Source organism: Hyla sarda, chromosome 1 (assembly GCF_029499605.1).
Source record: "Hyla sarda isolate aHylSar1 chromosome 1, aHylSar1.hap1, whole genome shotgun sequence".
NCBI classification, from domain to species: Eukaryota; Metazoa; Chordata; class Amphibia; order Anura; family Hylidae; genus Hyla; species Hyla sarda.
Window position 1 is genome coordinate 215,867,828 of NC_079189.1, and position 13,602 is coordinate 215,881,429.

At 41.9% G+C, this 13,602-nt stretch overlaps 1 protein-coding gene across 4 annotated transcripts in view; it reads left to right on the forward strand.

Annotated features, from left to right (window-relative positions):
* The window catches only part of NUP54 (nucleoporin 54), a 34,495-nt gene that overhangs the window by 894 nt on the left and 19,999 nt on the right, over positions 1 to 13,602 (forward strand). Inside the window, exons 2-3 of one of the 4 annotated variants that reach the window (XM_056568704.1) lie at positions 6,742 to 6,843; positions 10,346 to 10,507. The exons of 1 other annotated variant lie outside the window; for it this stretch is intronic. In XM_056568704.1, coding sequence (XP_056424679.1) covers positions 6,742 to 6,843; positions 10,346 to 10,507 — 264 coding nt within the window. 2 more of the 4 variants (XM_056568705.1, XM_056568706.1) reach the window with 2 other exon arrangements.

The following is a 13,602-nucleotide window of genomic DNA, read 5'->3' on the forward strand; positions in this document are numbered from 1 at the left end:
ATCCAGACCCTCATCATCATCCCCTTGTCATCATCCCACCCCCCCTTCATCATCCCCTTGTCATCATCCCACACCCCCCCTTCATCATCCCCTTGTCATCATCCCACCCCCCCCTTCATCATCCCCTTGTCATCATCCCCTTGTCATCATCCCCTTGTCATCATCCCCTTGTCATCATCCCCTTGTCATCATCCCCTTGTCATCATCCCCTTGTCATCATCCCCTTGTCATCGTCCCCTTGTGAACTATCCGCCCTCAGTGGTCTTCATCCTGCGGACCTCCAGAGGTTTCAAAACTACTACTCCCAGCAAGCCCGGGCAGCCATCGGCTGGGAGTTGTAGTTTTGAAACCCTCTGGAGGTCCGCAGGTTGAAGACCACTGCGGCCTTAGACATCATCCAGCCCCCTCTCACCCCCTTTAGTTCTGTACAGTACTCGCCTCCACTCGGCGCTGGTCCGGTGCTGCAGGACTGTCAGGTGAGGAGGTCGTCCGGTGGGATAGTGGTTCCGGGCTGCTATCTTCACCGGGGGCGCCTCTTCTCCACGCCCAGAATAGAGGCGTTGCCTTGACGATGACGCAGAAGGACGTTGGTAATGAACGTACCTCTGCGTCGTCGTCAAGGCAACGTGACTATTCTGGGGCCGGGCCCGAAGCGCTTAGAAGAGGCCTCCCCGGTGAAGATGGCAGCCCGGAACCACTATCCCACCGGACGACCTCCTCACCGGACAGTCCTGCAGCACCGGACCAGCGCCGAGCAGAGGCGAGTACTGTACAGAACTAAAGGGGGTGAGAGGGGGCTGGATGATGTCGAAGGCCGCAGTGGTCTTCAACCTGTGGACCTCCAGAGGTTTCAAAACTACAACTCCCAGCAAGCCCGGACAGCCGATGGCTGCCCGGGCTTGCTGGGAGTTGTAGTTTTGAAACCTCTGGAGGTCCGCAGGTTGAAAACCACTGCGGGTGGAGAGTTCACTCGAGTATAAGCCGAGGGGGGTGTTTTCAGCACGAAAAATCGTGCTGAAAAACTCGGCTTATACTCGAGTATATACGGTATATCAACTGGATCCAGAAAGTTAAACAGACTTGTAAATTGCTTCTATTAAAAAATTTTAATCCTTTCAGTACTTATGAGCTTCTGAAGTTAAGGTTGTTCTTTTCTGTGCTCTCTGATGACACCTGTCTCGGGAAACGCCCAGTTTAGAAGGCAATCCCCATAGGAAACCTTCTAAACTGGGCGTTTCCCAAGACAGGTGTCATCAGAGAGCACTTAGACAGAAAAGAACAACCTTAACTTGAGAAGCTCATAAGTACTGAAAGGATTAAGATTTTTTAATAGAAGCAATTTACAAGTCTGTTTAACTTTCTGGATCCAGTTGATATACCGTATATACTCGAGTATAAGCCGAGTTTTTCAGCACGATTTTTCGTGCTGAAAACACCCCCCTCGGCTTATACTCGAGTGAACTCTCCACCCGCAGTGGTTTTCAACCTGCGGACCTCCAGAGGTTTCAAAACTACAACTCCCAGCAAGCCCGGGCAGCCATCGGGCTTTTTTAATAGAAGTAATTTACAAATCTGTTTAACTTTCTGGAGCCAGTTGAGATATATATATATATATATATATATATATATATATATATATATATAATGTTTTTTCCTGGAATACCCCTTTAAATCATATCCCTTGTGCATAAGATAAGGGATAAGTGTCTGATCACAGGGGGCCCAATTACTGGGATCTCCTGTACGGTGCCTTGGTCCTCCACATGTGCAGAACGGTGTCGACACGCACCCTCCATGCATCATTATTTGACAGCCGAAGATACGAGAATACAGTGCTCCTGTATCTCTGACTGCTGGAACCTCCGCTATCAGACATTTATGCTAGTTATTCGTGTGTGAACGCACCCTAAAAGGGGTTTCCCAGCGTTTTAACACTTATCCCCTATCCACAGCATAGGAGAGACGTTTTAAAATGCTGGATAACCCCTTTTAGGGTGCGTTCACACGCTAATAGCTAGCATTGGGTTTCCTGCTGCCGGAAATCTGAAGCGATTTCCGCTACCGTTCATTTGAATGTGTCCGTGGATAGTCGGCAATAGTGTCAGATTTGCAGACTGTCAGCAGACCGATTCAAATGAATGGTAGCGTAACTCACAGTAAGAAACCCACTGCTAACTACTAGTGTGAATGCACCCTCACTGTCGGATACACCTTAGGCTTCTTTCACACTACCGTCATGTTCCTGCATTTTGACAGCCGTTTTTCTGCTGAAAGATCATGAAAAAAGATAAAATAACTGAACATAGCGGATGACCAATGTCCGTTACTTTAACGGGCATTCTGTCAAAATAACAGACATGTTCCATCAGTTATCACCTGTTATTTCATCCGTTATAGTACGTGTTCCGAGCATGCTCAGTACAAATATCGGACATTAAAATAACAGGCAGTGTCGGATGTTAATTGTAAACATCCGTCACCCATAGACTTTATTGTTAAAAATGTTAATGGCCGTTATTTTTTGACAGGACAAAAAGTACTGCATGCACCATCTTTTGTCTAACGTCTGTTAGGCTGGGTTCACATCACGTTTTTCCCAATACGGGGCCGCATACGGGAGCACCTGGTTTTAGCCAGCCATGTGAACCCAGTCATAACGGGACATAACTGGTGCTGCAGGATGGTCCTAAAATCCCATTGACATGATTGGGATATTTTCACGGCTGTATTAGGGACTTTCAGACGGGAGTTCATGACTGCAGATTTTGCAGGGTGACAAAGGTAGTGTGAAAGGGGCCTTAAATGGGCACTGTCAGATACAAACACTTTTTATATGTTGTACATCTTGGCAAAAACATTGCTTATTTCCTTTTATAGAAATCATGGCTTTGTCAAAGCTGAAGCACAGGGTATGGACAAAGTCCAGTAAGTGAGGGTGGGCAAGCACTCCTCGGTCTGATAGGAGAGAGCACAGAGGAGTGCTGTCAGACAGGAGAGAGCACAGAGGAGTGCTGTCAGACAGGAGAGAGCACAGAGGAGTACTATAAAAGACAGGAGAGGGCGCAGAGGAGTGCTATAAAAGACAGGAGAGGGCGCAGAGGAGTGCTATAAAAGACAGGAGAGGGCGCAGAGGAGTGCTATAAAAGACAGGAGAGGGCGCAGAGGAGTGCTATAAAAGACAGGAGAGGGCGCAGAGGAGTGCTATAAAAGACAGGAGAGGGCGCAGAGGAGTGCTATAAAAGACAGGAGAGGGCGCAGAGGAGTGCTATAAAAGACAGGAGAGGGCGCAGAGGAGTGCTATAAAAGACAGGAGAGGGCGCAGAGGAGTGCTATAAAAGACAGGAGAGGGCGCAGAGGAGTGCTATAAAAGACAGGAGAGGGCGCAGAGGAGTGCTATAAAAGACAGGAGAGGGCGCAGAGGAGTGCTATAAAAGACAGGAGAGGGCGCCATCAACCACCCTCACTTACTGGACTTTGTCCATGCCTGTGCTTCAGCTTGGACTAAGCCATGATTTTATAAGCCATGATTTCTATAAAAAGGAAATATTTCTTATGAAGTATGTCAAAAAATTAATGTTTTTTCTCCATGGGCAACATAAAGAGAGTTTTTATATTTGACAGTGCCCATTTAAATTTGGTAAAATGTCACCTTCTTTGGTCAAGGGAAATAAGATGTTTCCCATTGCAGCCATGCTGTAGATTAAACTTGTGTGCATAGATACAGTCATGGCCGTAAATGTTGGCACCCCTGAAATATTTCTAGAAAATGAAGTATTTCTCACAGAAAAGGATTGCAGTTACTCGTGTTTTGCTATACACATGTTTATTCCCTTTGTGTGTGTTGGAACTAAACCAAAAGGGAGATAAAAAAGCAAATTGGACATAATGTCACACCAAACTCCAAAAATGGGTGGACAAAATTATTGGCACCCTTAACGACGCAGGATGTATATTTACGTCCTGCGCCGTCTCCCGCGATATGAAGCGGGATCGCACCGCGATCCCGCATCATATCGCGTGGGTCCCGGCGCTAATCAACGGCCGGGACCCGCGGCTAATACCACACATCGCCGATCTCGGCGATGTGCGGTATTAACCCTTTAGAAGCGGCGGTCAAAGCTGACCGCCGCTTCTAAAGTGAAACTGAAAGTATCCCGGCTGCTCAGTCGGGCTGTTCGGGACCGCCGCGGTGAAATCGCGGCGTCCCGAACAGCTGATCGGACACCGGGAGGGCCCTTACCTGCCTCCTCGGTGTCCGATCGACGAATGACTGCTCCGTGCCTGAGATCCAGGCAGGAGCAGTCAAGCGCCGATAATGCTGATCACAGGCGTGTTAATACACGCCTGTGATCAGGATGAGAGATCAGTGTGTGCAGTGTTATAGGTCCCTATGGGACCTATAACACTGCAAAAAAAAGTAAAAAAAAAGTGTTAATAAAGGTCATTTAACCCCTTCCCTAATAAAAGTTTGAATCACCCCCCTTTTCCCATAAAAAAAATAAAACTGTGTAAAAAAAAATAAAAATAAACATATGTGGTATCGCCGCGTGCGTAAATGTCCTAACTATAAAAATATATAATTAATTGACGCACGGTCAATGGCGTACACGCAAAAAAATTCCAAAGTCCAAAAAAGCGTATTTTGGTAACTTTTTATAACATTAAAAAATGAATAAAAAGTGATCAAAAAGTCAGATCAAAACAAAAATCATACCAATAAAAACTTCAGATCACGGCGCAAAAAATGAGTCCGCATACCGCCCTGTACGTGGAAAAATAAAAAAGTTATAGGGGTCAGAAGATGACATTTTTAAACGTATAAATTTTCCTGCATGTAGTTATGATTTTTTCCAGAAGTGCGACAAAATCAAACCTATATAAGTAGGGTATCATTTTAACCGTATGGACCTACAGAATAATGATAAGGTGTAATTTTTACCGAAATATGCACTGCGTAGAAACGGAAGCCCCCAAAAGTTACAAAATGGCGTTTTTTTTTTCGATTTTGTCGCACAATGATTTTTTTTTCCGTTTCGCCGTGCATTTTTGGGTAAAATGACTAATGTCACTGGAAAGTAGAATTGGTGATGCAAAAAATAAGCCATAATATGGATTTTTAGGTGGAAAATTGAAAGGGTTATGATTTTTAAAAGGTAAGGAGGAAAAAACGAAAGTGCAAAAACGGAAAAACCCTGAGTCCTTAAGGGGTTAAAGGGGTACTCCCGTGGAAAACTTTTTTTTTTTCTTTAAATCAACTGGTGCCAGAAAGTTACAGATTTGTAAATTTCTTCTATTAAAAAATCTTAATCCTTCCAGTACTTAGTAGCTGCTGAATACTACAGAGGAAATGGTTTTCTTTTTAGAACACAGAGCTCTCTGCTGACATCATGACCACAGTGCTCTCTGCTGACATCTCTCCATTTTAGGAACTGTACAAAGCAACATATGTTTGCTATGGGGATTTTCTCCTACTATGGACAGACATGTCAGCAGAGAGCACTGTGGTCATGGTGTCAGCAGAGAGCTCTGGGTTCCAAAAAGAAAACCATTTCCTCTGTAGTAGTCAGCAGCTAAAGTACTGGAAGGATTAAGAATTTTTTATAGAAGTAATTTACAAATCTGTTTAACTTTCTGGCACCAGTTGCTTTAAAAAATTTTTTCCCATGGGAGTACCCCTTTAACTTAATATTTGGTTGCACACCCTTTGGAAAAAATAACTGAAATCAGTGGCTTTCTATAACCATCAATAAGCTTCTTACACCTCTCAGCCGGAATGTTGGACCACTCTTCCTTTGCAATCTGCTCCAGGTCTCTCTTAGGGTGCATGCACACCACGTTTTCACTGTTCAGGTGCCGGATCCGGCTGGGGGAGGGGAAAACCGCGCGCTTCCGTACCCCAGTTGGACTGGCGCTAAAATCCTTTAACTTTAATGAGCCGACTGGAGTCACCGTTTTACTCCAGTCGTCTCATTTTTGACCTGTATCCGGTTTTCTGACCGGACCTCAAAAGTAGTATACTATGTTTTGAGGTCCTGTCAGAAAACTGGATACGGGTCAAAAATGAACTTGTTTGGGGCTGCTTATCCACCATCTGGACTATCCTGCGTTGACACCTTTTCATAAATTTTTCTCTTCCATCCACCCCCAGGGAGATTAGCTACAGTGCCATGGGTTGCAAACTTCTTGAAAACGTTGCGCACTGTGGACAAAGGCAAATCTAGATCTCTGGAGACTGACTTGTAACCTTGAGATTGTTGATATTTTTCCACAATTTTGGTTCCCAAGTCCTCAGACAGTTCTCTTCTTTCTGTTGTCCATGCTTAGTGTGGTGCACACAGACACACAACGCAAAGACTAAGTGAACTTCTCTCCTTTTTATCTGCTTTCAAGTGGGATGTTTATATTGCCCACACCTGTTACTTGCCCCAGGTGAGTTTAAAGGAGCATCACATGCTTGACACAATCTTATTTTTCCACAATCTTGAAAGGGTGCCAATAATTTTGTCCAGTCCATTTTTGGAGATTGGTGTGACGTTATGTCCAATTTGCTTTTTTCTCCTGCCTTTTTTGGTTTAGTTCCAATACACACAAAGGGAATAAACACGTGTATAGCAAAACATGTGTTACTTCACTCCTTTTCTGTGAGAAATACTTCATTTTCTAGAAAAATTTCAGGGGGGCCAACATTTACAGCCATGACTGTATGTTTGGAAACTGACGTTATATCAATATTTCTGACAGGTACAACAGGTTTTTCCCTGGGAAACTTTACTCCAAAAACAACTGCATCTGGTTTTGGGTTTGGCACCGCTACAACCACAGCATCAACTACAGGATTTGGCGGTAATGGCAGTGTTATATGATTTACCGTATGTTTGCATTTCTCTTTTTTTGTCCAAACCCTTGTCTGTGATGACACATTGGTTTAGATCACTCCATATAGTTTTCAGGTCCTCCTGATGATACATCATCAAGACAGAGCTGCTCATCTTTCTAGTAAACATATGTTTAATTATTTTATTCCAACCTTGTTAATGCATCCACACGCGGGTTAACACATATTCACCAATTCAGGACATGCCTCCCATTGATTATGATTTTTTACGAGTTTCAGTAGCATTTACTAGTTTATTTTCATAAAAGTTCTGTAAAGTATTAGTAGTGCTTGGTCAGTTTCCTTCCATCCATATATATATTTTTTTTTTGCACAGCAGCTAAACCAGTTTATGGATTTTATTCTACATACATGGGTTGTCTTCTCATCAAACTGTCAGTGTGTAACGGGGCAGTCTGAGGCTAGCCAGAATTCCTCTGCAGAACTGGTCTTTGATATATCACCTTGATAAGTAGAAGTATGCCAGAGTGAGAGCTACTTTCCAACATGTGACATAGATGTACCTGCTTCATACATGTCGAGTGCCGGCTACTATCAGCAGCTGACACCCACTATTGCCTGCCTTTTACCTCCCTAGGTGCCACGGACAATGGCAAGCAGCATTCTTTGAAAGATTGTGTAAAATACTTAGGAGGCGGGTACAGGCAATTGTACACAAGGTCGTCTAGTATCCAAAATCTGAAAAACCAATGCAGCACTCAAGGATAGTGAAAAACATGATAAAAAAAATATTTCATAAAACAGAGTGCAACAGTGATGTTTTGACCTTGAAAAAACATCCTGGAGAGGGTTGAAATGTCACTATTAAACTTTATTTGATGGAATACATTTTTTATCACTTTTCACGAGCCTGGAATGCTGCATTGGTATTTTATACGATGTATGTACTTATGTGTGCACTTATGTGTGCGTCTATTAAAATATATATTTTAATAATTTTTTTTTATATATTAATATCCTCCACAATATTCACTCCCCCTTCCTGCGATTTATTGTACTTTGTAGCGACACCTTTCACTTTACTATAAAATGTACTGCGAAACCAAAACATTTTTGACATGTGACATTTTGATCACTTTTTATTTAATTTTTTAGATTGTGATTTGACCAAAAGTCAGCAATTTTGGACTTTATTTTTTTGTTTTTTGTTTTTGTTAAGGTTTATGCCCTTCACTCCAGGGCATCATTAGCATTTTATTTTAATAGTTCGGACATTTCCGCATGCGGCAAAACTAAATATGTTCAATTAAAAAAAAAATTTCCCTTGCAAAAGGGGGTGGCTTTCATTTTTATTGGGGGGGAACAAATTTATTTTTTTAAATTTTATTTATTGTATTGTATTGTATTGTATTGCATTGGCATAGCACTGATCTCTGCCTGTGGGCAGACTATACAAGTAGATCCCCGGAGCTCTGGCTGCCATTTTCACCTACTGGACCCCTGTTATCTCTCTGTGGGTATTCCAATGAGTGTATCCCAGTACTGCAACTACTTCAGATGCTGTGATCAGTAATTCTCATCGTATCTAGAGGATTAGTTGTGGACATCAGCATGATACCTGATGATCGCCATTACTGGCACGCTCTTGGGACCTGCTGTCTATGGAGAGAGTGCAGCTTGCTTCATAGTCAGAATGCCGCTTAGGCCGCTGATAAGCTAAATACCAGGACATACATTTACGTTCATTGTTGTTAAAAGGGTTAAAATATTTCATTTTGGCTCTCATACAGCTATGTTGATGGAAAGATAAAAAGTGACAAGGTTAAAAATAAGCCAATACAAACCTTTTTGTTTATTTATTGTTTAAAGAATAAAACAGGTTTGCTCTGTTTGTGTTTACATTTAATTTATATACGTTTTATACTCTTAAGGGTTTATTCGCACTGAGCATTTCCCCCGTGAATTTTCACTTTGAAATTGAGGGCAGGATATATTTGGAGCAGCCTCCTTGTGCTGTCAGTAGGATTCTGCAGCATCATTTCTGTTGAAAAGAATGAACATGTTCGGTCTTTTGGCAGAATCTTTGTCTACTCTGCATTGCTTTCTACAGTGATGTTGCAGGTCCGCGCAATCCCATCGCCTGCTGCACTTAGAATCTCTGCCTGGAATTTGTCCAGGGAGATATTCATAGTCTGAACATACCTAAAGAATGCATTCACCATACAGAATTTCCTTGCTTTATTTCCTCTACTTCCTAATGCAAAACCACAAGTAATTTGAGGCATATTGAGGACATGACCATTACTGAAGCAGAAAATAATCCTCATCAGGACCTTCCATTGACATTAGTGGGGCTTTGATTTCACAAGGATTCCATGCAGAATTTCCACATGGTATTATAATTATTAAAAGATCATAATGTCTGGGAAGCCACTGGTCCTCCTTAAAGACAGAGTTCCTATGAGGTGAAAGATTCTGGATTGTCATGTGATTTGTTGTAGTGCTGCAAAGAAGTGACATACAATGCATACGGAAAGTCTTCAGGCCTAAACTCTTCAAGATTTGTTGTTTATTGCGGACTTGTGCTAAAAAAAGGTTATCTCCACCCCCCCCCCCCCCCATTATTCTGCACTCAACATTGCTACATAATGACTTTAAAAATCTTTTTCAGTGGCTGGTACAGGGAAGACTGGTCAGGGTTTAGGAAAAGCTTAAAGGAGCAAAGTACAGATATATACTAATGAAAACCTGATCCAGAGTGCTCTGGGCTGATGGTTCAACAAGACAATTGGGGAGGTTTAGCAAAACCTGTGCAGAGGAAAAGTTGACCAGTTAGCCAACTGGTCAGCTTTTCATCTGCCCAGGTTTTAATAAATTGCCCTAAATGACCCTTAGCACAGCCAAGACAACACAGTTGTGACTTGGGGACAATTCCGTGATTGCCCTTGAGTGGCCCAGCCAGAGCACTGACTCCAGAACATTTCTGGAAAGACCTGAAAATGGCTTCCACCGATGGCCCCCATCCAACCTGACAGAGAAGAATGGCAGAAAATCCCTAAATCCAGGTGTGTGTAAACCTTGTGGGGTCATATCCAAGAAGACTGGAGGCTGAAATATCTGCCAAAGGTGCTTCAACTAAGTACTGAATAAAGGGTCCGAACACTTATGTCAATACTATGTTTTAGCTTTTCCTAAGTAAATTAGTGATGGTTTCTAACATTCTGTTTTCACTTTGTCATTGTGCGGTATTGAGTGCAGGATGATGGAGAAAACTTTCTGAATGTATTGTAGATAATCACATGCTTCAACACACATTACCTCTGTGTAAATGTGGTAAGACTGCGGATGTCGGGGATCCAAGCTTTCTCCAATGGTGGACTGTCATGTAACAATAGGAATGTGCTGATCATGTCACTCTTTCACTCATATCTGTACATCTTATTTATCTTGTCCTCTTCTAAACTTGTTTTTAATTCCTGCCACCTTCTCTTCATGCTTCCCACTCCTCAGGATTTGGAGGGCTTGAGTCAGCGAACTCCAACACCACTGGTTTTAACTTTGGTGGGTTCGGACTAGCTGCTAACCCTACATTAAACTTTAACATTGGGAATTTCAGTGTTTCCTCTGCTCCAGCTCCGCCGTTCAATTTTGGTAACACCCTGGCAAGTGCAGGTAGAGAAAAACGAATGTATGTGATGTTTGTCATTATCTATTGAATGCAGTGATCCAAGAACTAGCAGGAGGTAACCGATAGAAATAGTTATGGCTCTACATATAAAAAATATAAAGTAAATCTGTGTTTAATGCGGAGCTTTTAAAAGCTTGTTTTTCCATATTGGAGAATTTAGAATATGTGTTAGTTAGATAGATTTGTCTACTAATGTGTGCATCAAATATAGCGTCATGCCTTCACTTCAGAACTTTTTCCTTAGTCTTACAATTTTCACACAGTCACCTAACTTGTAGATATTTTATTCTATTGATTTGTTTTATGTTTTATATTGCCTGGCTTCTTCTTTTTAGAATATAAAATAAGTTTATCATCTTTTGATTCCATGTGTTAAAGCGTACCTGTCAGATCCTACAAAAAAAGTTAGTCAGTACCTAATCCTGATCATATACATCTAATGTTTATGCTTCTATCACCTATATTTATTATAGAAATACCTATTTTCATTAGCTCACAGTGTTAGAAATCAACTCAGGGGAAGTGGCATGTCCCTCCCTTGTAGTGGTGGGAGGTGATTGGTGTGTCTGCTTATGCAGCCTTGTCCATGAGTCATCTCTTTTCCATGACTCGTGGACAGACTGCTGCAGGACTGGTTAGTGTCCCTGTAGGTATGGGGACCCCCTAGTGGTGGGGATTTTCAGCAGCCGTTTTCTTTTGTTAAATTAAAAAAAAAAATTACAAAAGGTCTTTAATTTTCATCAGTAACAACACATAAAACATTTTTGGATCTGACGGTGCCCATTAAAGTTTTATCCACCCCTCCATCTATGGATCAGCAGTTCATGAGGCATGATTAGTCACATGTCATGTTTTTTTTCCCCCCCCATTGACTTTGAAGGTAAGACTATGGGGTAAAATTGTAAATGAAAATGGCAATCACTGTACCACAAGGAATTTGACCACAAAATCAGCTATGGAGACATCTTCAAATTTAGTGGTTTAGTAATGCACAAACCTCTGTTGTAACCTACTAAACATTTTATTTTGGATGTTCCATGTCAGGACATATGGTTGGGTCATGTACCACATATTACACAGTGCAGATAGGACAATCTTCCCTGAGATCTGCTCTGCAGGAAGATGCTCCTGGCAAAACTGTTTTGATATAAAGATACAGTAGCTTATCTGTTGCAAACTAGAACTTTACACTGGTATTTTAGTTTAAATGGTTACTGTCATAAATAAAAAACAAGCCTTTTGACACAGGTCATATGTTTTGATCGCAGTGAATCTCTCCTGAGACCTGCGGCAATCTCTAGCTATCAGCCAAGAAAGCAAGCGGGTGTGTGACGCTCACTTACTGGCCCACAGATCCAACCTTTATTCTGTTCAAGTCTCTGGGTACACTTGTACACAAACAAAAAGACATCAACTCTGATTTGCCAGGGAGTGAGTGGGAATCATTGTTATAACTTCTGCAATGAATGGGACCACCGAGTCATCTGGGCAATCCGCTGTCCCTGACAGATCTCTCCTATTTGATGTTTAAAATGCCATTCAAAAGGAATGATATATTTTTGTGATAGAGAAACCTGTCGGTTCAAGCTGCTTAAATGACTGACTGGTTTCCTCTTCTAAGCTGATGAGGGAGAAGCAAGGAAACATGCCTCTATTCCCACTACATTCCTCTCTCTAAGATTAAAGGGCCTTTTATTTGGATTATTGCCTTGTTTAACCCCTTAAGGACGCAGGGCGTAAATGTACGTCCTGGTGAGGTGGTACTTAACGCACAAGGACGTACATTTACGTCCTAAGCATAACCGCGGGCATCGGAGCGATGCCCGTGTCATGCGCGGCTGATCCCGGCTGCTGATCGCAGCCAGGGACCCGCCGGCAATGGCCGACGCCCGCGATCTCGCGGGCGTCCGCCATTAACCCCTCAGGTGCCGGGATCAATACAGATCCCGGCATCTGCGGCAGTTCGCGATTAAAATGAACGATCGGATCGCCCGCAGCGCTGCTGCGGGGATCCGATCATTCATAACGCCGCACGGAGGTCCCCTCACCTTCCTCCGTGCGGCTCCCGGCGTCTCCTGCTCTGGTCTGTGATCGAGCAGACCAGAGCAGGAGATGACCGATAATACTGATCTGTTCTATGTCCTATACATAGAACAGATCAGTATTAGCAATCATGGTATTGCTATGAATAGTCCCCTATGGGGACTATTCAAGTGTGAAAAAAAATGTAAAAGTAAAAAAAAAGTGAAAAATCCCCTCCCCCAATAAAAAAGTAAAACGTCCGTTTTTTCCTATTTTACCCCCAAAAAGCGTAAAAAACATTTTTTATAGACATATTTGGTATCGCCGCGTGCGTAAATGTCCGAACTATTAAAATAAAATGTTAATGATCCCGTACGGTGAACGGCGTGAACGAAAACAAATTTAAAAAGTCCAAAATTCCTACTTTTTTAATACATTTTATTTAAAAAAAAATTATAAAAAATTTATTAAAAGTTTTTTATATGCAAATGTGGTATCAAAAAAAAGTACAGATCATGGCGCAAAAAATGAGACCCCATACCGCCGCTTATACGGAAAAATAAAAAGTTATAGGTCATCAAAATAAAGGGATTATAAACGTACTAATTTGGTTAAAAAGTTTGTGATTTTTTTTAAGCGCAACAATAATATAAAAGTATATAATAATGGGTATCATTTTAATCGTATTGACCCTCAGAATAAAGAACACACGTCATTTTTACCATAAATTGTACGGCGTGAAAACAAAACCTTCCAAAATTAGCAAAATTGCGTTTTTCGTTTTAATTTCCCCACAAAAATAGTGTTTTTTGGTTGCGCCATACATGTTATGATATAATGAGTGATGTCATTACAAAGGACAACTGGTCGCGCAAAAAACAAGCCCTCATACTAGTCTGTGGATGAAAATATAAAAGAGTTATGATTTTTAGAAGGCGAGGAGGAAAAAATGAAAACGTAAAAATTAAATTGTCTGAGTCCTTAAGGCCAAAATGGGCTGAGTCCTTAAGGGGTTAAAGACACAGCAATAAGGCAAGTACATATATCTGCATAAACA